The 25,353-nt window shown below is 36.4% G+C and overlaps 1 protein-coding gene across 1 annotated transcript in view; it reads left to right on the top strand.

Moving 5' to 3' along the window:
* Positions 1-25,353, top strand: part of LOC6036591 — a 116,783-nt gene that overhangs the window by 64,411 nt on the left and 27,019 nt on the right. The window contains exon 6 of the mRNA XM_038259468.1: positions 5,037-5,088. Coding sequence (XP_038115396.1) covers positions 5,037-5,088 — 52 coding nt within the window. The remainder of the gene's footprint in view (positions 1-5,036; positions 5,089-25,353) is intronic.

The raw sequence follows: 25,353 nt of genomic DNA on the forward strand, positions 1-25,353 counted from the left end.
CGCCTGTAGAGGGGTCTGCCGGATGATGGTGTGGTTTTGTTTTGTTTGGGTTTCAGTTGTTGTTGTTGTTGGAACGGATGCAGCGTAGCCTTCTTCGGAACTTGCGGCTTTATGTACTATGAGCTAAAACGGGCAGTCCGTGAAAGTTTCGAGGGGAAACCTCGGGAGAGTGTGCGGGTATCGAACCGTAAGAGCGATTTGTGTATCGATTTGGAGACTTTGTTTACATCTGGGGGGAATAACGATTATGTAAACAAGCTTGTTGATTGACGTTGAATGACAGGCCGTAAAACAATGTATTGAGCAATTATTATAATGTAATTTTGTTGAAGTCGAAGTCGGTGGAGTCGATCTGAGAAGCCTGCTAATTTTCAACAACGGTCGAATCTTTTTTCAAAGCTAGATTCTAATAAGATAAATCATCAGAAACTGTAGTCGGAATCGTGGTCGCTCATAAACCTGAGTCGGAGTTCTTGAAAAAAATTACGTGACTTCGTAGCTCTGCTAAAAAAACAACTTTAAACTTGCGTTACTCTTAACTTTTGACAATCGACTTCACGCAAAAACATGGCGTCACTTCTTGACCATAAAATCAATTCTTTTGCCAATTTAAAACTTTTGCCTTTAAAATAAATTCCATCTTTATGACCGATGCTGACGCGGCACCTCGTATACCAGTCAGAAGCCTCCCAGACCGTAACGATCGCGATGATGGTGCGATTTCTCGTAAACTTTACAGATGATGAGTTTGATTTCTTGGTTTGGTCGCCGTTGTTGTTGTCATCCGCGACAAGGCGCCATCGACGACGACGCCGGTGACATTCCGAGCCGGGGGGGCTCAATTTAGATTTGCTGGCCCCGTGTGCGCGACTCGTCCAGAATGTCGCGCGGTTCAAGCGCTATAATTAACCCGGTTTGTCTGGCTGTGGAAAGTGGGAATTCCTGAGGGATTTGCACTATTTTTACCAGGTGGGTTAAAATGATGCATGAAGTAGGTGTATTTAAGGCAGCGTGTAGCAATTTGACAGTTGATCTCACTAACACACCTGACCCCAATTTTTTTGACAATGTTTGCTTTTAGTTGACTGATTTGAATCGCATTTTTTTACCAGCTACACAGTAACAAAAATGTGTAACTTAAAATGGTGTAAAATTTTAAGGTGCAATGCAGGGCTGCGGAGTCGGGTCATATGTCAAACGACTCCGACTCCGACTCCGACTCCGGCTTTCTCAGATTAGCTGACTCCGACTCCGACTCCGGCTCCGGCTTTGAACAAATGGTTGGCTCCGACTCCGACTCCGACTCCAGCTATCAACAAATGGTTGGCTCTGACTCCGACTCCGAATCCACAAGTTTTTAAATGTTTCAAAAGTTAGTTAACTATTATTAGTTAATTATTTATAAAATATTGATAAATAGGATTATTTAAATACTCTTTAAGCGTCATGTTTTGCTTAAGAAAAATAAGTTAAGTAAAGTAAAGTAAATAAACGGAAAAAAGTTTCTAGGTTACAAGTTTTATACGTTATGGAAACAGAAATCAAAAAATATCTTCAGTTTTAGAGGCATTTTGAGAAAAACAATTTTGTAAGTAAATTTGGATTTACTTGCTTAACATCAAATTTGAAAATATTTTTTTCAAAACTTATACATTTAAATACTAAATTGTTATTTTTGAATGAATAACTAAAAGAAATCTCGCCTTAATGATCTATTGAACATTAAAATTCAATTTACACACTTTCAGGCTGACATAGGTAAGAAGCACAGTGACAGGCACCTTGTTTTTTAAATGACAATTTTAACGAAACATTTTTTTTTTGTTTTTTTAAGACGTACATGGACATCACGCCATGGCTGAAGGAGATTATTATTGCAAATCAAATCATGTATCTAAACAATTTCTTCGTGGAAAGGACGCTTAAGATGTCCTTTTCAAATATCTGTGACATGGAAAATATTTTAACGTGGAAATTTTTAATTTATTTTAATTTTAAAATTTTATATACTTTAAAAAGGAGGTGCACGATACTTCGTGAATCTTCACCTAAAACGAAGCTTTATGGATGATCTTGCGCCTTTATCAAAATATATGAAAAAAAACTTAAAATATAATAAAAAACAAATATCCACAAGTAATATATTTTCTAGGTCACAACTATTTCATTTTTTTAAGGTACATTGATTTGCAATGATTATCACCTTCCGTCATATTGGCGTAAGACATACAGCATGAGAAAATTCGTACCAGTTGATAATATTTTGATTCTATGTTTTTATTTATGATATTTGAAAAATAAATTAAAATCCTATATTTTGTTACATACATTTTTTTGTTAGTTCATTTTTGTACTGAATTCTTGAGATTTGTTCAAAGTAATTTGCAACGATATCAAAATAGTTTACCTAAAATCATAATCAACATCAACATCAACTATCAATGATTATTTCAAATTTGTTGCAACTTCTTTTGACATTTTTTGTTAGTTTAAATTATTTTAAATGCAACACTTTGATTTTCTTGTATTCAGTTATAAACAAAATGCGCATGTTGAGTTCCAAGTAAGAGATTGTTATTATCGTTGATTATTTGTTACTAAAGTTAAACTGTCAGTGACTCTTTTTCAATCTGCTAAAACAGTGATTACTATTTATAATCTTTTGATGTACCTCGTAATTTTTTCCTAAAAAATGATTTAACTTAAAACCTCTAAGACATTCGCTATCGGGGTAAAAGATGACTTTGTGTGTACTTTTTTCAGAAATAACTGGATGAAATTTGGTCAAATTTGAATTGAAAGGGCACATAAATATAGTCTGACTACATAACCAATATTTTTTTGATTATTTTTTGAATTATGATACTACATACTTGGGTAAGAGGTTATCATTTAGTGATTATAGTGTAATAACACAATTAGAGCTTTTCAATCACAATAAAAAGCTTCAAATACATAATGGCATGATAAATCAATTGAAAATATAAGTTGTTTTGTAAATTAAGCTGTTATATAGAAAATACTGAACAGTAAAAAACATATTTTTGTTGAATTTAAGATAACTCCGGCTCCGACTCCGACTCCGGGTTATCAGAAATCTTCGGCTCCGACTCCGACTCCGACTCCAGCTGTTCGAGTTTTGACGACTCCGACTCCGACTCCGACTCCAGGTCCCCAAAAAGACCCGACTCCACCGACTCCGGCTCCGACTCCGACTCCGACTCCACAGCCCTGGTGCAATGTTACTTCTTTTACGATGTATTATTACCTCGAAAAAGTGACAGCGAACTGGAACAAGGTTTTCTAATCCAAGTGAAAAAAATATCATTTAACCCAAAAATGACGAACTCCTCGTCACAGTGTCCTGATTAGCGCCCTGGCACCACTGTACATGCCTAGAACGTTTGACTATAGAGGAGAAAATCGTGACGTCAGAAATAAACTCAAATCACTCAAAGTTCATTTTGTGAGTGACTTTAACATTTTGGCCAAGTTTGACAGCTACATTGTCCTCAGTTTTTTTGTGGGAGAGAAAAGGAGGCGAATACTTTATGAAAATCATACTTGTCAAAATTCCTAGCCTCAAAATTTTGTCGCGAGTTGCTTTTCTCCTCTATTAGTCTATGGGTTGACAGTCACCAAGTCCTCGAAGAGCTCACGCATCAGTATGTGTGAAGAGCCCACCATAAACAAAGCATTGGATAGAGTTTGTGCATTAGTATGTGTGAAGAGCCCATCATTAACAAAGCTTTGGATGAAGTAGTATTGGTGTCTTCTGATTGTTTACATAAAAATAGCGCTTAACAAAAATTTATATTTTTGTGTTAAAATCAATACAAAATTTGATTCAAGTGGTCACGCGAGTGGTCCTGTGTATCTTGAGCATATTTCCGGACGTCTTTCGTTTGTGTATGAGGCCGGAATCCAAGGAGCTCTTGAATCGGCTGGCGGGATGAGCAGCCGGAGAAGCAGAGTAAAATTTTACCTCTTCCGAGACCGGTATCGGAACGGGTTCCTGTTTTTTCGGAGCAAGAATCCGACAGGAAGCTGCTCTGAATCGTGGAGTGAGTAAAGAATCTTCATCAATAGCAATGGATGATCAGCCAAAATAAAGGAAAAATTCGAATCCACCGGAAAAATCATAGAACATAATTAAATAAATGACAGTAGACACCTTAACTTTTTTTCTTTGTTTTCTTGATGTTCGTCATCGAATATATTGGTTTCATAAACATGGCGGCAGTGACAGAGGGCTTATCCTGATGATGAATGATCGAGCTTGAGGTGCCCCGCGAAATATGTTGGCTGACATATCGGGCGGTCAGTCAAAAAATCCAGCTAGAAATCGCATGACAAAAAACATTTGCAAGAAAGAGATAGCAAATCCGATGCAAACAAACCCCCAGCTGCTACGCAAACATTCTTTGAATGTATTGGTAAATTTCTGACTAAAAAGCCTTATAAACAAACGTTTGTTTTGTTTGCATAAGTGTGCGTGCAACACTCCATACGAAAAAAATAAATTACTTATACATGCACATTTCTGGTGCATCGTTGCATTAAATTTGAGTCAACACTAACACATTCAAATATCTATAAAATAAAGCACAGTTTATAAAAGAAAATGGTAGACCTTATTTAGTTTCACTCTGAAACTAAATCTTGTGCTGCTGTTTACGGTCAAGCCTCTTCGAAAGCCGCATTGAATCGATGCACGATAACGTCGTATTTGCAGCGACTGGAAGCTTAAATCCACTTTTTTTTTTCAAGTTTTCTTCAAATTAATGGTCCCCGACGCATCGAGAACATTGAAAATTAATGCACTGTGAAATTTATGGACATTTATTAGCCTTAGTGGGGCGCGAATTTACTTTCAATCCTAAAGCGCACTCGCGGAATGCTTTATGACCCGTTTGGGTGATTACAGGCTCGAATTGGTAATAGATCTACACGTTTTTTGTACCAATAAATCAAACTTTTGACGGCGGAGGAATTGTGAGCTAATTGTGGTATCTTTTTATTTCTTCTCCTTGCAGCGCATTAACATCGGATGATCTGGAGTTGTCGGCAATTTTCGCATCGAATTCGGTAAGTAGCCAGCACAAGATTTGTCCCTTAATTGAGTGGCACTTTTAGATCATTTCTGATAGTTCAGATATCTAACTGTAAAAGCAAATAGTAGTGATTTAATCGGAAACTTAGAAATTTGTTATAACCTATTTTAAAAAAATACAAAATTTGCTTAATGAGATGTTAAGAGAAAAAAAAATCTACAAATAACGATGACCTAGTGAGTGCATCCAGGTCTGTTATTGTTCCACCTTAAATAAAGACCACGACAGCAACACACTCATCTACATCGAGTAAATTGTGTTAAAAATTCACACACCTCATCGTTCCCCTTTTCCTGCCTTCCTGGTGGGTGGCTCCCATCGAATGCAATAACTCACTCGCTCGGAGTTCACAAAATGCAATCACCATGAATTAGCAATCAGTCGCGATGCGACGAGCCGGTTCCGATGATTGACGATGATTACTGTACACACAAATGCTTGCGAGTTTTGACGATTAGTACAGTTTGTGGAACTCGATGAACTTGTTTGTTGGCAATTTGGTATCAATTTGATGGGATGGGGAAGGGCTGGAATGTAAATAACACAATTCGGCATTTTAGAAGTTGATGTCAGAATAAACGCTCACATTTCGTCAAGGTATGACAGATTTGGGCTCCCTGAATATTTTCGAATCGACCGAATTGAATTTTTGAAAATTTCATACCATACATAGTTGATTCCATACCATTTCTACCCAAAATTTTACAATTATATTTACTGGCTGGAAATTCACTAAAACTCAATAATATCGATTGGAGCATGTTCAGAGAACCCAGATCTATCATACCTTGATGAAACTTAAGCGTTTACTGAAATCAACTTCTCAAATGTCGAGTTGTGTAATCTCCGAATAGATACAAAAAAAACTGTAATAGGAATTTTTAGAAGAATTATTTTCTTAAAATACTAACTCATAAAATAAGGCTCAATTCAATTCAATTCAAATCGAGAGCATTTTAAAAGCTCCTATTCAGTTTAAACTAAAGTGCCCATCCCTACCCCACCACACATTGACCTGTCTCCGAAGGAATCCCTTTCGGTGTAATTTTCCATCCCATGTTGACAGAGATAATAGAAAACAAACGCCCCCCCTCGTGACATGGCCATCGGCACGGACTTGGACGCTATCAGCTGGCACCTACCTACCTACCTGTCATCATAGTCGTGTCAATCGGCTCGTTACAGATCCACCCAGATCCAGCTAGCTGTCGAGCGCGCTCAAAGGGTTGTTATCATTGCAAACAACACAAACAGGTGAACGCCCACTTTACACACCTTTCTCTATTGATTGTGATGTAACAAACTGGACGAAACCCCCCCTGCAGGATGGAGTTGTAACTACTGCTGGTGGTGATCCTTTGTCGGCTTATCGTTCAAAGATCTTGAAAACTTGTTGAAAAGATTGATTTTTCTGTACAACTTCAAATATGTAGCGTTTGATTTTGTTTAAATAAAACCAGATTTGAACATCCCTAACTATTACCCAGTCGCTGGCAACAGGTAGCACTATCCGTAGCAAAGCCAGTCCAGACGCGTCCTCTTGTATACACTTAAAAATAATATAAATCCCCCCCTAAGCAACGTAAACACCAGAGAAAAGCAGGGAGTCATTTAAATAATCCAGCCATTTCAAAGGACTAAACTTTTTTTTCTACTTCCCCATTGAAATATCAAAACAAGAATAGTTCAAGTGTCGGTGTACCGGTAATTGCTTCTCTTTGCAGTAGAGAAGAACCAGCCAGCCACTGTGAAAGTCCTGGGAATGGATGCAGCTGTTTCGGAGGCCGTCTTCGGCTGTGATAGTGACGCTCCCACCCCGCTCGAGTTAAATTCTATTAACGTCAGTTTGTATTACACAGAAAGTTTGCGTGATCTAGATTTTATGGGAAAACTTTCAGTCGGGAAGTGGATGATTTGTTATATCAACAGTTTGGAAATAAAAGTATGATCAAAAGTTCACAAAAATAATTGAGTCCTAAAATTAAGCTTAAATTACAGAATTTATTGTTCACAACGATAAAGCTTATTTTTATCAGCATAATTACAGTGGAAAAAGGATTTAAATCAAGATGCAAGGCTAATGGTATAGGCATGACCATTATGACGAAGAATTTTTAATTCTCAGTTTAACTCAATTTCAAACAAATTATTGATTCAATCATTTTAACCCTCAACATCCCAATCCCGCTTCTAGGCGGGCTTCGATCTGAAAATTCACTAAAAATTAATTTTCAAACAAATTTTGATGTTTACATTGGATGCATTGGAAAGAAGAACTCATTACATTTAAGATTTTTTTTTTTTGTTTTTGAGTTATGAATTTTTGAATCAATACAGATTTTTTTTCAAAACATCGAAATATTGCATTCAAGAGTACTTAAGTGAAATTTTGATAAAGTTTACCGTTTTCAATTTAGAGCCATTTTTAAGGTAACTTTTTTGAAAATTGTCGCAGTTATTAATTTTTTTAAATAAGTGCCCATGTTTGTCCAATTTTGTGAAAAATATTTTAGAAAAGCTGAGAAAATCCACTAAATTTTGCTTTTTTGAACTTTGTTGAAATGGTCCTGAGTTGATGAGATATTATCATGCAAAGATTTAAAAACAGGAAAATTGATGTTTTCTAAGTTTCAACAAACAACCCGTTTTCTAATGTCGATGTCTCAGCAACTTATGGTCAGATTTTCAATGTTAAAATATGAAACATTCGTGAAATTTTCCGATCTTTTTGAAAACAATATTTTCATTATTTTTTTTAAATCAAGACTAATATGTGCGACCAATATTTCGATTTAAAAATAATCACTATTGATTCAAAAATTCATAACTCGGTCAAAGTATTTTTACTTTTCTGGAAATTTCTGAAACGTTGGCATGTCCTCTAAAATATATCAGAAAATGAAAAAAATGAAAATAATGAGCAATTCCAGCTCAAATCAGGAATGTTTCTGGTACTTTTGTACCCGACACTCTCCGATTTCAATGAAACTTTGTAGACATGTTATCCTAGACCTATATAAGCCATTTTTGTGTATATGGAGCCAATAGTACTCGAAAACAACATTTGAGAAGGGTGTAAGGTATTTAAATATTATTGTATTGTGCAATTTTAAAATTACTGTATCTCGAAGCCGTTGCGTCGTATCAAAAAGTGGTCATAGACAAACTTGTAGGAAATTAGACGAGCTTTCTGAAAAAAAAAACTGAAACGAAAAAATACAGGCCACTTATATGAGATTTTTTGATTTTTAAGTCTAAAACTTAAATTTAAAGGTGATGTCACGATTTTTTTTCGTTCAAAATTTTTGAGGAAATAGCCTAAGATGTTACCAAAAGACTGACGAAAACTGCAGGATGGCATGTCTCTCCTAAAAAAATACAAAAATCATTTACTAAAACTGTTTTTTTTTAAGTGGTCTAAACGTCGAAATTTTCAAAAACCGGTAGTGGGAATCGATTCCCAATTTTACATAAAAGTCTCGATATTGACCATTGTCCTATGTCCAATTCTTGGGAAGATACAGCGGTTTTAAAAATAAAAATGTTGAGAAAATGGGTTTTTGGTGGTTTTTGGCAATTTTTATATGACAGACTTGGTTTTTCAGTCTGGTAAATAATTTTACCGGAAAACTCGTCCAATTTCCCATACGTTTGTCTTTGACAGCATTTCAATTGGATGTAAGAGCATACAGATATAAGCTAATTTACTATCCAGGTTTCTACACAGAAAAAAAAATCATGGTAATATTACATCTAGGAAGGGGTACATCTTTTATGTCAGAAAAAAGGTGTAATTTTACCTCTGGAAATGTGTAATTTTACCACTTTTCTGGTGTAATGTCACTTTTTCAGTCTGATTGAGGTAAAATTACATCATAAAAGAGGTAATATTCAACCTTCCAAAATTACAGCTTCCATATTTACATTATTTTTTTCTGTGTACCACACTGAAAGAAATATTCTATTTTCAGTTATTAGCAATGTAATTAAGTTTATATCTGTAAGCCCATACATCCAATTGAAATGTGGTCAAAGACAAACAGCTTTCCGGTAAAAATATTTACCAGACTGAAAAACCAAGTCTGTCATATAGAAATTGCCAAAAACCACCAAAAAACCAATTTTTTCAACATTTTTATTTTTAAAACCGCTGTATCTTCCCACGAACACAGGACAATGGTCAATATCGAGACTTTTATGTAAAATTGTCTTGGGAATCGATTCCCACTACCGGTTTTTGAATATTTCGACGTTTAGACCACTCTTCAAAAAACCCGTTTTAGTAAATGATTTTTGTATTTTCTTAGGAGAGACATACCATCCTGCATTTTTCGTCAGTCTTTTGGTAACATCTTAGGCTATTTCCTCAAAAAATTTGAACGAAAAAAAATCGTGACATCACCTTTAAACTTAAGTTTTAGACTAAAAAATCAAAAAATCTCATATAAGTGGCCTGTATTTTTGTTTCAGTGTATTTTTTTTTCAGAAAGCTCGTCTAATTTCCTACAAGTTTGTTTTGACCACTTTTTGATACGACGCAACGGCTTCGAGATACAGTTATTTTTAAATTGCACAATACAATAATATTTAAATACCTTACACCCTTCTCAAATGTTGTTTTCGAGTACTATTGGCTCCATATACACAAAAATGGCTTATATAGGTCTAGGATAACATGTCTACAAAGTTTCATTGAAATCGGAGTGACAAAAAGTGAAATTAAAAATCACCAAAAAAATTACCGAGTATCATTATTTTCAGTGTAGTCCATACCTACAACTTTGCCGAAGACACCAAATCGATCAAAAAATTCCTTCAAAAGATTAATATTTTTGAATTTTTATACATCATTTTTGCTTGGAAAATTATATGGACAAACTAATGATGCAAAATAGCTTCTTTGGGCATATCGAAGGCACCAAAAAAGTTTTAGCTGGATTGAAAAATACAAAAAAAATCGAATGATCGAAATCTCAACTATTTTCTGACCAATTTTGGGCTAATTGAAAATTTGAAAATTTGACTTTTATACGGTTAAGTTAAGTTATTCAGACAATTTTACATTATTTTTATGAAATATCATAAAATGTTAGATGTGACGAATGACCTCTCTAAGTTACAGTCACATTAATAAAATAAACAACAACAACATAAAATGTTATAATAATAACATTTAAAAAATCTAGCAAGGTGTTAATGGCAATTACAATAAATTAATTTTAATTATATGGCTATATTTATTGACAGAGCCAAATCTGCCAGATCTGCCAAATATATATTTTATCGGAATGAAAAAAAAACTTGAATAAAGCAAAATTATGTTTCCAGAAATCTTTTTTACCACTTTTTTATGAAATTTGGATACCATATAGAGAAAAATGTGTAACTCACTACTTTAGAAAGTGTTGCCAAGTTGTTCTTAAATATTCTTTTTGTCATTGAATCAAAGGAATGTTTATCTATCAGAATTACATTTTCATTCTAAGACGATAACTTTCCATTCATTTCAACTACTTGAACTAAGTCTCTAAATAACTCTAACATGAAACAGAAAACTTTACACCTTTTCAGCCATCCATTGAACTCAGTCCAACAAAGGAGTTCAATGTTCCAGGTTGTAACGATTACGTAGTCCCATCCCCCTGCAGGTACCCATATTGCACTGTCAGAAGTAGTCGCATAAACTTTCATAAATATGTCCCATTTGGCCTCGTTTGCCAATGCCAATATGCGCAACAGTTCCACCCTCAACGCCAGAACCGGGCAAGGCGGAACTGCAAGGAAACACACACACACACACAATCCCTGTGCGAGGTGCACACCATAACCAATTTATTTCCGTTGCTTGTTTCCGCCAAGTGCACCAAGACAGGTCCTTTTTACTTTTTCCCACCCACTGGGGCAACTTTTTCCAATAAAATTTCGCAAAAGAGGTTGGTTTTACGAGTCTGACTTGGTGTTTGTGTGAATGTCGGGAAAACCCAGAAATTGTTTTCTTCCTGCTCGTAACAGTTTGTGAAAATCACTACAAACTGCACCCTCGTTTTTTTGCGTTGAGTCAGGTCATAGTCCTTGGCAAAGTCACCCAAGCGTGAGGGGGGGGGGGGGGAAGCAATAATGTCCCACGTGTCTGACGTGAATATTTCATGAGTTTGAACTCTTGATGGCTTGGCGGCGGCGATGGCGATGAACTCAACCTTGTGACACTTTAGAGTTATGACTGCTGCATACTTTTAGGGACAGGAGCATGTAAATTAGAAAACTTTTTAGAAACCTAAAAAATACCAATAAATTGCACAACAAAATACGATAAGTGAATCGTCTTCTGGTTTTTGTCAACTTTTCAAACACAAAGTCGTCAGAAATTGAATTCCCCAGCATGAAGGAAAATACTCTCACGTACGGAAACGTGTCCTCAATTTCATTTCCCCTCTTCGGTTGGTTTATTTCACTCAAAACAGCCAAGAGCATGTGGCACTTGGATAAACATCTGCCTTCCACCGCCGCCGAGGAACCCACTTAAGGAGCGTGATCTCCGGAAGGTTCCTTAGGAGTACGGTTGGCGTGCTTCAGCCTGACAAACGGCGCTGCTGAGGGACAAGAAACAGGTCCTTTTTTCGAAACATGCATCTCGGAATGCACTTTTGGGCTGCGATGCAGCTCAACAGAGAACGTGAGAGAGAGAGAGTGAATGAGAGATGAAGATGACATTATTTCGCTCTCACACGCCCGCACAGTGATGGAGATTGGTCCTTTGGAATTGAGAGTAAGGGTGGTATGCAGTTGGCGAAAGAACCAAAATTGTAAAATTTATTGGAATTTTAATGGGATGCGTGTAATTGTTTGTACAATTTCAAGGATTAAAATCTGTTATGAAAATCTGTTAGTTAGATCATATTTTCATAACGAATCTTTATTTTAATATTAAGGGGATACATACATGTAAATCGTAAAAAATGTCCGAGGTCGGTGTGAGCACACATTTAAACTTTTTAATAATCTTTTTTCAGGGCATTTTTTTGCCATGCAAAGGTTTAAAAACAGGAAAATTGATGTTTTCTAAGTCTCACCCAAACAACCCACCATTTTTCAATGTCGATATCTCAGCAAGTAATGGTCCGATTTTCAATGTTGAAATATGAAACATTTGGGAAATTTTCTGATCTTTTCGAAAACAATATTTTCAAAATTTACAAATCACCTTTGCATTTTAATATCTCAGCAACTAAAGGTCGTATCAACAAAGTCCCAAGAAGCAAAATATAGAGAATTTTCTCAGCTTTTCAAAAATATTTTTCCAAAAGTGGTCAAACATGTGCACTTATTCAAAAAAAATGAAAAACTGCGACTATTTTCAAAAAAGTCACCTAAATATGGATTTAACTTGAAAACGGTGCACTTTATCAAAATTTCACTACAGTACTTTTTGATTGCAAATTTGATTTTACAGCGAAAAATGAAGTTGAAAAATTTTTACATCCAATATTTCGAATTTTGAAAAAAATCAGTATTGATTCAAAAATTCATAACTCGCTCAAAGATTTTTTGCACAACCTGGAAATTTCTGAAAAGTTGGCATTTTATGTCCTCTAAAACATATCAAAAAATAAAAAAAATTAAAAATAAATTAAAAAGTTTTAGTGATAAAAAGTTAAATAAAAAAATCACCAATTTTTTTTTACAGTGTATCATTTAATTTCAGTGTAGTCTGTATCCATACCTACAACTTTGCCGAAGATACCAAATCGATCATAAAATTCCTTCAAAAGATACAGATTTTTGAATTTTCATACATCATTTTTGTATGGACAGTTGCCAAATTTGTATGGAAAATTTTATGGACAAACTAATGATGCAAAATGGCGTCTTTGGGCATACCGAAGGCACCAAAAAAGTTTCAGGCGGATTAAAAAATACAAAAAAAATCGAATGATCGAAATCCTACAGAACGGCTCTTTAGAGAAAAACGTTCACAAAGTTTGACAGTTCGCTTTGCGCATGGCAAAATTGTGAACTTAAATCGTCTCTTACTCAGTTCAGTCATGAAATATCTTCGTGAAACTTTCAGGAGTAATTGAAAATCATATTTTTAGTAAATTTAATGAATTTTCTGTAATATAATATTATGTGATATTCTACATGTATGTAACCCCTTAAGGAATGCAAAGCAATATTTGTTGAATAGAGAAATGAGGATTGAAAAAAATGATTTAATAAACCCCATTTTTTTATCATTCGTTTTGAAAATCCCAAAATGCAAAAAAAAAAGTTAACAGAACCTTCAGAAATCTTTTCAAATCCGAAATAATTTGTTTTGTAAATCCGTTTTGATACTTACTACTTTTTCTGCTCTTTTATAGTGACGGTATGGCCTACTTACCGTAAACAAAAATAACAGTGCTCAAAGGTTCATTAGAGCACCTATCGACGGTAGTGCTGAAAAATAATTCTTCCAAGATTGTTTACATTAGAATGTAGAAATTCTGGCCTGTAGCTTTATTTATTTTATAGGTTTTCTTCTTTTTCAAGCTTGTTTCGATATTTTATAATTTGTAAAGTACTTAGCAGAATAAACTTATTGAAAAGCCAATTCGAATGATAATTGAAATAAAAAATCATCGAATGTCGGTACATTCTTATCATTCATATTTACAAATGTGTATTTATATTAATTTCCTTTTTAAGCATATGATTTAAAGCCGCTCCATAAATTGTTCTTTTATTACCGTCAGTGGGGGTTACTATGGGTCAAAAAACGATACACCTCTCGTAATTTCTTCATAACAAAAACAATTTAAATAACATCAAAAATCTTTCAACGTAGATTTGTTCTTAGACAGTTTACTAACATTTTCCCAAATTATGGTGGATTTTGATGAACACTACCTTAAATGCCAATAGTTTGAAAATTGACCCAAACTCACCCCTTAGAGGGGGTGACATTGGGTCAAATGAAACCAAAATGATGCTCAAATACAACGATATGGTAGAAACAAGTCATCCAACAGTGATTCTTGTTCGAGGGAATCGTATTGACACGCTACCATGTTTGAAGCGCAGATTTTCAAACATTTGGGTAGTTTTCGAGCAATTCTAAAAAAAATATTAGAAAAATGATTTTTCGAGAGGTAATTTTTAGCCAAAAACGTACCCCAACTTTAGACAGCTGCCAAAATAACAGGATTTGTTCTAGAAACGAGATTTTTTCAGCAGAGTTATCTTAAGATGTCCCCTACACAACCCTTTCAACAGAATTCATTTTCATTGAGAAGAACCTGAGAAATGGTAAAATCCGTAAAAAATCACTTTGACTCAATCTCACCCCCCAGACCCAATGTCACCCCCACTGACGGTATCAAAAATAAGATTCAAAAATATGACAACAGTCAAAGCATTCTTACAGTTGTTCAAAAGGAATTTCTTGAGAAAGATATTGCTTCTCTATTTAATTACAAGTTCATAAATTTATGTTGAAAGTTCACTAAATTAAAAGCACAATTTTTAACAGTAATGAAACTGATAAGGTAGGTTTTCATTTTTTGATAAATTTCATGTATATTGCATGAAAATGCATAATTAATTGATTTCATCAATTGTTTTTACCTAAATTTAATACAAACTTAAAACCAGCACTGAAGTTACAAGGAAAAGTGGAATCAATAAAGAAAAAAAATGCGACGCTGTTTTTTTTTTGAATCTTCTGAGACAAAAAACCCCACATCTGTGCCCAATATGAACTATATTAAACAAGGTTTAAGTTTGCTGTTGAAAGTTGAAATTTTGTATAGACAAATTTGGAAAAAAGGTATGGATAATGATTTGTTTTATGTAATTTTCGATGTTTTGCCAAAATGTGATGTTAGTTCAAACGAAACTCTTATGGAAATAGTTTTTTTAATTGTTTTTTGTTGAGTTTTTTGATTTATCTTAAACTTTGTATTGGCCTTTTATGTGAACAAAATGGCCTTTTTAAAGCATTTTTTCGTCCATACAAGCAGGGTTGCCAGAGAAATCTGAAAATGTCATAAATGCCAAGTCTCCGACAGATTTTAGTTTTACCTTTCTCTGTTAGAGATTGTGACAGATTTCGCTAGGTTTGAATTAAATTTCTTTTTAAATGAAGAATAAATTTTTAAAGTGTAAATTGTTTATTAGGCCATTTCATAACGTAGACATGGATTTATGTTTCATTCTTGTGTTAACAAAATTAATACCGTCCACCTTTCTCCATTCGTCACTGGTGCCATTATGCTTTTCAGTTTTTTTTGGTTTCTATACAAAGCTGTCAATAAAATAGGTTTAGATTGTAAAATCTGTATCTTGAGAGCAAAATTTCTGAAGAATTTAGTGGCTTCGACAAAGTTTTAGGTATAGGTAAGAACAATTCGAGAAAATAAATACAAACAAAAACAATTTGAAATTTATGTTCATTCAATATTTAAGAAGATCAAAAAGACAACATTTGAGCACTAACGGTGAAACAAAATTTTCACTTTATTGTTAGCTATAAAATTGGATTTTAAATAAAAAAGTTATTAACAAAGATGTTGAAAAGTGCTCAATTTTCTAAAAATGTTTAGTTTTTATTTTTGCAATGTGAGAATACTTAACGAAGAAAAAGCACCCCTGTAAAATCAATCAGAAAGCTGAGAAATTTCTAACATTTTTTCTTTTCTGACTTCGTGGGTCAGATTGAGATAGCGATATCTTGGAAACAATTGGTTCGTTTTTTAAAGTTAAAAGAAGAGTTTTGTGATACATGTTTAATTTAAAAAAAAATTGAAAAATAAAATAAAATGTTTTAAAAAATTAACTTTTTGAGGTGCAAAACATCGTCGGCAAATTAGGAAATGTTGCATTCTTCGAGTGAAAACAATACAACATTTATAATCTCAAAACTATTTGCGAAATTCTACTATATTACTGTGCAAATTTACCTAGCTGAATACCATCCTTTTTCAACAACTCTGAAAAACAAAGATCGTTTTTCTCTCACCAAAAACACCCTCGCAAAGGGTCGTCCTGTTGCAGCCATCACGTACCTACTTTGTATGCTCTCTCAATCTCCACCAGCCCGAATCTTCCTGCTCTGTCACTATCCTCGATGTCGGCAACTGCCAGCCTTCTTCGTCTGAGTAGTTTAAATTGAATTTTCGGTTTGGACGTTAATTGAACTATTTTCATGTATTTTATCATTTTTAATAAAGAGTTTTAATGAAGATATAAAAAAATATAGTTGTGTAGTAACCATTTCATCGTAATTCATTTTCTTCAAAACAACAAACAAGATTTGCATTCTTCAGAGAACTGAACTCATCCTCCAAGTTCTTCTCATTCTCGACCTTCTCTCCTTTGCTGCGCAGGCAGGCCGCCCTAGCCAAAGGCCAAAGTTGAATGTTCCCTCTCGCAGCTCTCGGAATCTCTCTCAACCCGTGTAGTTGGTACCTGCCTGCTGCTACTGGACTGAAATTCCAGACCCGGTCCCGTCAGTACCGGAGACGCACTCGCAGGACACGAAGGTCGTACGCACCACCAAACTGCACCCCGCGCGGATGTCGAGACAGTTACGTATCGCGGAAGTGCCCACTTCATCGTTCCGTCCTTGGTATCATCCCGAGACATATCTACTACCATATCGCGCGTGTGTGTGTGTGTGTCGTGGGGAAGTGTTCTTTGTGCGACTTGCGAGATTCGTGCACGTGCTAATTAGTGAAGGTTGAGATAATCTGAAAATTACGTGCCAAAAATTGAAAATTGCCAAACAGAAAGTGTCAAATTATTGTCGAAATTCAGGGAGGAAAGTGTTGTGTAAGAGATTCCAACCAGCAGTTCGAGCAAGATCCAAGGATTACCATCGCGTCGTGACCAATTTCGAGGAATTCGCCCTTCTCTTTGTGTGGGCGTTAGTCCTTCAGTGGATTATTTTGCAGAATCGCAGACCTGAGCAGCAGCAGGATAGCTGCCGGACTGGTGCCACCTTCCAGACAGCAGGTACCTATTCCGAAGAATCCTTAATGTTTGGAAGATAAACGCTGAGAGGGGCAACTGGGCAAATCCCAAAAAAACAGCTGGCACTCGTACCTTTCTTCGAGGTTGAGTTACTTTCACAGGAAACGAGATATCCTTTTTCGAGGGGTAGTTTTTTTGGCAATTGGAATTTGCCCAGTTGACAGAATTGAAATTGCGATATTATGGAAAAATACAGGGAATAGTTATTTTATTTAAAATGGTTAAATTGTGCTAATCCAACGACATTCGAGGGTTGATTTTGAGCCAAGTAAACTCACATTGGAGTAAATTATTAACGCAATTTAGCTCTGATGAAATATGCACGAACGCAAAACGAGAAAGCCCTCGAACCTATCTGAGCCTCAACATGTTGAACTTGTGTACTCATGATCTGTTCCACAGTTTGAGTAAGAGCTTCTTTTCGCGTTAATTTGAATCTCGTTCTTAATTTATGAAGATTTGTTTGAATTACTTGAAGCATAAACTACTGAACATTCTTTGAATGTTTTCGAAAATTGTTCGAGCTAGTAAGCCCCAATATCATCCAACCCAGTCAGACGGTAACAACAAAATTCATGCCATTTCAATAACAAATACTGTTAAAATAACAAAAAGTGTTATGGATTCTTCTTGAAAAATCCATTTCTGCATAAGAATTGAATAACAGTTTATGTTATCATAACAAAATTTGTTATTGGTCTGATATAACTTTTTTTGTTATGGAAGAATAACTTCAAATGTTATTGGGATGATCGGATTAGTTGTTAAAATAACAAAAAATAATAACAAAGATTTGTTCGAAGAATAACTAAAACTGCTATCACTTTGTTATTACAATAACAATCCAATAACAAAAAATCATAACGGCGAATAACTAAATTTTTCATAAATAACATAAAATGTTATCGGCCTAGTATTTTCAAATATCAAATAATGTTATTCCAAAGATATTACCGTCTGCTCGGGAACTATGTTAACATTCGAACGATTCCCATCATCAAATCATTATAGCCCATCATTACCTTCTCAATTTCCGCACCAATTGTGCTAATTGCCCTCCCCAAAAGCCAGGCGAAAATCTGTGAGAAAAACCTAGCAAAAGTCTGAAAGTCCCACACCTTCCCCCGGCACCAGTAATCAGATGCCACGTCTGGCATGGCAGCTGGGATTTCTCCGGATTCCTAAATCCTTGTCTAGCCAATAAAACAAGGCCAAGGAAATAAAGACGGGCTCGAACAAAAAAAAAGGGATAAAAATTCATCACACGCCAGGTGCCCTCGGGATGCGCCAGGTGGCACAAATGAGCCCATGGAAACGTATTAACGGTTTCTAGTGGAACTGAAGGATTGAAAAAGAGGTCGTAAAAAAGTTGTTAGAAGACTTGAATGCTTTTTAGGGATAAGAACACAATTTGTTATTTGTCAATTTTCAAATTGACTCACGCGAGTGTTTTTGCATTTTATGAGGCTTTTCCCATCAAAAACCATTCAATTCTCATTTTAAAATCTTGAAATATTGTGTTTTCAAATACAACTCAAAATATAACAAATTGTGTTCCTGTGTTTGCCGAAAACTTTTGCTCGGGTCGCTTCCAAATTTTTGCCTGATGTAATCCTGTCTGGTGAAACTGAAGCATTGTGAAAATGTCGTAAAAAAGGAAGCAATACTCGATTTGAAGACTTAAGAACAAAATTTGTTATTTCTTATTTTTTTCATCCTGCGAAAATTTGTTGCATTTTTTTAAGTTGTTTTTCTGCAAAATGCTTCTTTACATATAGTGTTTTCAAACACATTTCAAAATATAACACATTTTGCTCCTGTATTGCCGAAATATTTTGCTCAGTTAGCTTCTCATTTTTGCCTGATGTAATTCGGTAAGAACGATGTCTGGTAGAAAAAATGGGGAAGCTTGATTTTTAGACTTAAGGACATAATGTGTTATTTACCAGTTTTGAAATTCACTTCCTACGAGAATTTGTAGCATTTTATAAAGTTTTTTTTACAAAATCCTCTCAATCCCCATTGAAACTTTCAAACATTGTCTTCTCATTACACATTTCAAATTATAAAAATATTTGTTTCTACACTTCCGAAAACTTTCCTTTTTGCGGATTATTAATGATATTTATGGAACTGAAGGATTGAGAAAAAGAAAGTTAAAAATAAATAAAACCTTGATTTTTAGACACAAGAACAAAATATGATATTTCTCAGCTTTAAAATTCACTTCCCGCGAAAATTTGTTACATTTTATTAAGTTGTTTTTTTTTCTTTTAAAAAATCTCCTTAAATCCCATTGAAACTTTCATCAATTGTTCTTTTTAAACAAATTAAAAAAAATAACAAATTTTGTTCCAGTATTGCCGAAAACTTTTGCTCGGGTCGCTTGCCATTTTTGCCTGGTGTAATCCTTTGAGTGTGTTGCGAAAAAAAAAGAGTAAAGCCATTCAACGGAAATAAAACTGAATTAAGGGTCAACTTTTGCTCCTAGTGATAATGGCCGGAATTAGCAACCACCAAATGGCTCGTCAGTAGCTTTGCTTTGGTTGTTATTGGACCCTTGAGTAAGATTAGAGGGATAAGTGGAAATTGTGTACGTTGAACGATTTAAATTGTGACCTAATTTAAAAAATAAAGTTTTGGCAAATCAGAAAAACAAGTAGAACAAACATTGTTATTTTACAACCATAAAACATAATTTGTTATGTCTCAAAATTTAAAGTGTCTTCAGAATGGCATCACTTCGAAGCAGCCAAAGTAGACCAACTCAAGTGAGCTGGATAATGAAATTTTTCATCCATTTTTTCGCCCACAAGAACCCTTCTTTGATCCAGCGATAAGTGAGGAAGGTGTCGTGCTTTTTTCCTGGTAGTGTTTTGATGTTCTTTTATGCCAAAGCACTAAATTTGTTTTAATTTCAACAAATTGAAACAATTAACATTTTTTTTTGTTTTGAAATTTCCACTTTCGTTTAAAAGCATAATAGAATGAAATATGATTTTATTTGAGAAAAAAAAACAAGACTCTAGGTGGATTCGTCTTTTCACACTTCGCAGAAGTGTTCTCAAGTTTAAGGAGACTCTTTTTTAATGATGGATCTTTCCCTTACCGGATGGCTTGTCTTTTAGCAAGATGAAAAAAGTTATTTAAAGGATCGCCCCCAATTTAAATTCTATAGTTCTCCCTAACCTCAAAACTTATAGTTTGCAAAGTCATTAAAAATCAATTCCGATCCTCTTCCCCTAAACAAAGCCATTTTCCCACGAATCCCCCCCCCCCTTGACTAAGGTAAAACAGGTGAAAACTCGCCCCAAACCCTTAATCCATTTTGCTGCTCAAACGAACGAAGCCCCCTTCTCGAAATGGCAACGAATCGCACCCTTCTGGTAGTGGGTATCGGCGAGTTATTCAACCGCAAGGAAGAGCGGGGTTGTTAGGTCAGGTCTGAGCTGCAACCGACAGGCTTCAAGTCCTGCTATAGCTGGAATATGAATTTTTAACCCTTTCAGGCCTGATGGGTCATATATGACCCATACCGAAATTCGGTTGTATAAAATCACACAGTGCTCAAAACATATAACATTGTTCAGCAAAGTTGTAATTTATGAGTTTCTCTACCTAGGAAAAAATGTTTGAGTGGTTGTTAATGGCCTTTTTGACGACCTAGAACATCCTGAAAACCTGAAATTTGGAAACTTCAGAAAATGTTGAAGATAATTCAAGTTTACAACGATTTTTCAAGGCAAATGAAGTTTAGTTATTACCAGTCACATCCTCACGACCATTTGGGACCACTTCGATCCCTTTGGACCTCTTTTGGGATGATCTAGGTCCTCCAAAGTGTCCTGGAATACAGATCTTGGAGTCTACCGCCGTAACAACACGATTCTACCAAGTTTCCGATTATGGTTCGTATTCAGTGATGTCCCTGTGACCCTTTGGCAACACCAAGAGCTATTTGGATCACTTTTGGGATGTTCTGGGTCCTCCAAAGTGTCCTGGAATACAGATCTTGGAGTCTACCGCCGTAACAACACGATTCTACCAAGTTTCCGATTATGGTTCATATTCAGTGATGTCCCTAGAACCCTTTGGAAACACTCTGAGCTATGTGGATCACTTTTGGGATGTTCTGGGTCCTCCAAAGTGTCCTGGAATACAGATCTTGGAGTCTACCGTCGTAACAACACGATTCTACCAAGTTTCCAATTATGGTTCATATTCAGTGATGTCCCTGGGACTCATTGGAAACACTATGAGCTATGTGGATCACTTTTGGGATGATCTGGGTCCTCCAAAGTGTCCTGGAATACAGATCTTGGAGTCTACCGTCGTAACAACACGATTCTACCAAGTTTCCAATTATGGTTCATATTCAGTGATGTCCCTGGGACTCATTGGAAACACTATGAGCTATGTGGATCACTTTTGGGATGATCTGGGTCCTCCAAAGTGTCCTGGAATATAGATCTTGGAGTCTACCGCCGTAACAACACGATTCTACCAAGTTTCCGATCATGGTTCATATTCAGTGATGTCCCTGGGACCCTTTGGCAACACCATGAGCTATGTGGATCACTTTTGGGATGTTCTGGGTCCTCCAAAGTGTCCTGGAATACAGATCTTGGAGTCTACCGCCGTAACAACACGATTCTACCAAGTTTCCGATCATGGTTCATATTCAGTGATGTCCTTGGGACCTTTTGGCAACACTATGAGCTATGTGGATCACTTTTGGGATGGTCTTGGTCATCCAAAGTGTCCAGGAATACAGATCTTGGATTTTCCCACCGTAACAACATGATTCTACCAAGTTTCCGATTATGGTTCATATTCAGTGATGTCCCTGAGACCCTTTGACGAACACGAGAAACCAATCCGCGGACGTGGAGATAAGTGAGATTGAGGGGAAACCTCGTATATTTTTGACCCATATATAGTTCGATACCGATCATATAGCCCAATTTTCAGCTCGAATTTTGCCTGAGACTATGTTAGCGAGAAGAAAGTTGCAGTTGAGGCATTTCTCCGTATATTGCCACAGAGTTTTTCAATGCTCAGATTCAGCCGCCCACAGATCGTTCGAGAGATTGAATGTGTTGGGTTTTGGGAGGTTTATGACTTGAACAAATTCAACTAACGCTGCAGTCAAAATCCTCCCTCGAACGCCACCTACCCCTTTTGTCTCGACAAATGGGATTCAAGCCATCCTTTCGCTTACAAAGCGAAACCCGCCAGGAGCTGGCACCCTTTAGCATTACTAGACTCCAAGAAATGTATTCCAGGACACTTTGGAGGACCCAGATCATCCCAAAAGTGATCCACATAGCTCATAGTGTTTCCAATGGGTCCCAGGGACATCACTGAATATGAACCATAATTGGAAACTTGGTAGAATCGTGTTGTTACGACGGTAGACTCCAAGATCTGTATTCCAGGACACTTTGGAGGACCCGAAAAACGAAACTATTGGCACTACGCCCCCCGGGGCATGGCCTTCCTCTAACGTGGGATTTCTGCTCCAGCGCCTCTGACGAGACAGGAGAAACCGGGACCGACGTTTTACTTCACCATCCGATAGAAGCTCAGTGGATAAGGCGGGAATCGAACCCGCGTCTCATAGCATCATCGGGATCGGCAGCCGAAGCCGCTACCCCTGCGCCACGAGACCCACTGCTGGAGGACCCAGAACATCCCAAAAGTGATCCACATAGCTCAGAGTGTTTCCAAAGGGTTCTAGGGACATAACTGAATATGAACCATGATCGGAAACTTGGTAGAATCGTGTTGTTACGGCGGTAGACTCCAAGATCTGTATTCCAGGACACTTTGGAGGACCCAGAACATCCCAAAAGTGATCCACATAGCTCATAATGTTGCCAAAGGGTCCCAGAGACATCACTGAATATGAACCATAATCGGAAACTTGGTAGAATCGTGTTGTTACGGCGGTAGACTCCAAGATCTGTATTTCAGGGCACTTTGGAGGACCCAGATCATCCCAAAAGTGATCCACATAGCTCATAGTGTTTCCAATGAGTCCCAGGGACATCACTGAATATGAACCATAATTGGAAACTTGGTAGAATCGTGTTGTTACGACGGTAGACTCCAAGATCTGTATTCCAGGACACTTTGGAGGACCCAGAACATCCCAAAAGTGATCCACATAGCTCAGAGTGTTTCCAAAGGGTTCTAGAGACATCACTGAATATGAACCATAATCGGAAACTTGGTAGAATCGTGTTGTTACGGCGGTAGACTCCAAGATCTGTATTTCAGGACACTTTGGAGGACCCAGATCATCCCAAAAGTGATCCACATAGCTCATATTGTTGCCAATGGGTCCCAGAGACATCACTGAATATGAACCATAATCGGAATCTTGGTAGAATCGTGTTGTTACGGCGGTAGACTCCAACATCTATATTCCAGGACACTTTGGAGGACCCAGAACATCCCAAAAGTGATCCACATACCTCATATTGTTGCCAAAGGGTCCCAGGGACATCACTGAATATGAACCATAATCGGAATCTTGGTAGAATCGTGTTGTTACGGCGGTAGACTCCAAGATCTATATTCCAGGACACTTTGGAGGACCCAGAACGTCCAATAATGAAATGTAACTTTTTTTTTGCCTGTTTCTGTTTACTCATGGAAAAAATGAACTACTGGTACCAAAATTGTAGATTAACACAGCTCAGAAAAATTCAGGCCTGAAAGGGTTAACGAGAGAAGAACTAGGGAAACAGCATCTAATTCCAGCGTGCCTCTAATGTTGGCAGGTCAGAGCTTTGACATTCAATTAAAGCTACTTAAAAGAGTTTTCAACTGAACTCGAGTGATAAATAGCTCAATAAGAAGTGAGCAAGCAAGTTTCTATCATTTTTTTTGCAAAATTAATTGTTTAAATAGTGAAAATCAGCAAATTGGATGAAGTTAGGAGCGAGGGCTTAACCTGCCAAACATACGAGAATTTCCCCTACATCTCGTAATGATTGCTCGAACTTCTAAAATTCTGATGACCCAGATTGCCTGTTTTTAATTAATACCGCATTGGGTGGGGTTCATCCGACAGGAAGTAATTGGTGGTTAAGGGGAGACCAAACGATCCTAGAAATTATATTTTATTGCAATAAAAGGGGCGAACGCGTTTCATTCGTGTTCAACCAGCTAGATAACATCGTGCTCAGCCACTCAGCAAACTTTGAAACACGCCTGAATTACCATTTAATGCCAAATCGTTTACGCGGGCTCTTTAATGCCGCCACATACACACTATGAATTCATTTATGCAAAATAGTTTTGGAATATCTATATTTAAAAGCCCGGGTGACAGCGAAAATACCGCGCTCGGTGGAGCGCCATCTATGCGCCACTAGCGGTACCCACGCATGGCATACCTTCAGGGGTTAAATTTCCTATGGTAATTTGTGTCACCTCACTGAGAGTGGTGTAAAATATTTAGAGTGCACGGCGAACTACATCAACCTGTCTGTCTACTCAGAGCTTAAACGTTTATGGATCACTTAGTGTGGTTTATCAGTCCAGTGCGCTACCAATATTGTCAGCACATTGTTGTATCAGAACGCTAATTGACGGGTGATCGGCACCAATACAGCCATTGTCAAACGTTGTTATCGGTGTGGCGCTCCTGTGCTGATAAAATAATTGATTGACGTTTGAGGTGGATAGTGTGAAATTCGTCTAACATGTTGAACAAATCGGTCAAAAGTATGAATAATTTTAATATATTCAAGTATTCAATTCCTTTTAATGTTTTCAAAACATTTAAATCATTGAATATTTTAAAATGAGATTCCTCTCACTTTCTATCAAAAAGTTTTTGAAGAAAGTGTTATTGGTTTAAAAAAGGGAAAAATTTGTGACAAAAAAAACTAGCGCGAAAAGTCCGATCTCTCTGATTGAAATATTATCAACATTTAAATTCAATACTAACATTTGGAAATGCCTTTATTTCATAAAATTAATGAATTAAAAATTTTATAATATTTTTGCCAGAAATGTCTAACAATGTGACGTAAGTTTCAACAGTTGCTCCAATTTGATGCTGCAGTTGATACCATCCAATTTGCAAAGTGTTTTAAGGAGGTACTAGACTATGACAAACAAATTTGCACTTTATGGCAGTTGTGGGTCTCGTGGCGCAGGGGTAGCGGCTTCGGCTGCCGATCCCGATGATGCTATGAGACGCGGGTTCGATTCC

Source organism: Culex quinquefasciatus, chromosome 3 (assembly GCF_015732765.1).
Source record: "Culex quinquefasciatus strain JHB chromosome 3, VPISU_Cqui_1.0_pri_paternal, whole genome shotgun sequence".
Taxonomy (NCBI): Eukaryota; Metazoa; Arthropoda; class Insecta; order Diptera; family Culicidae; genus Culex; species Culex quinquefasciatus.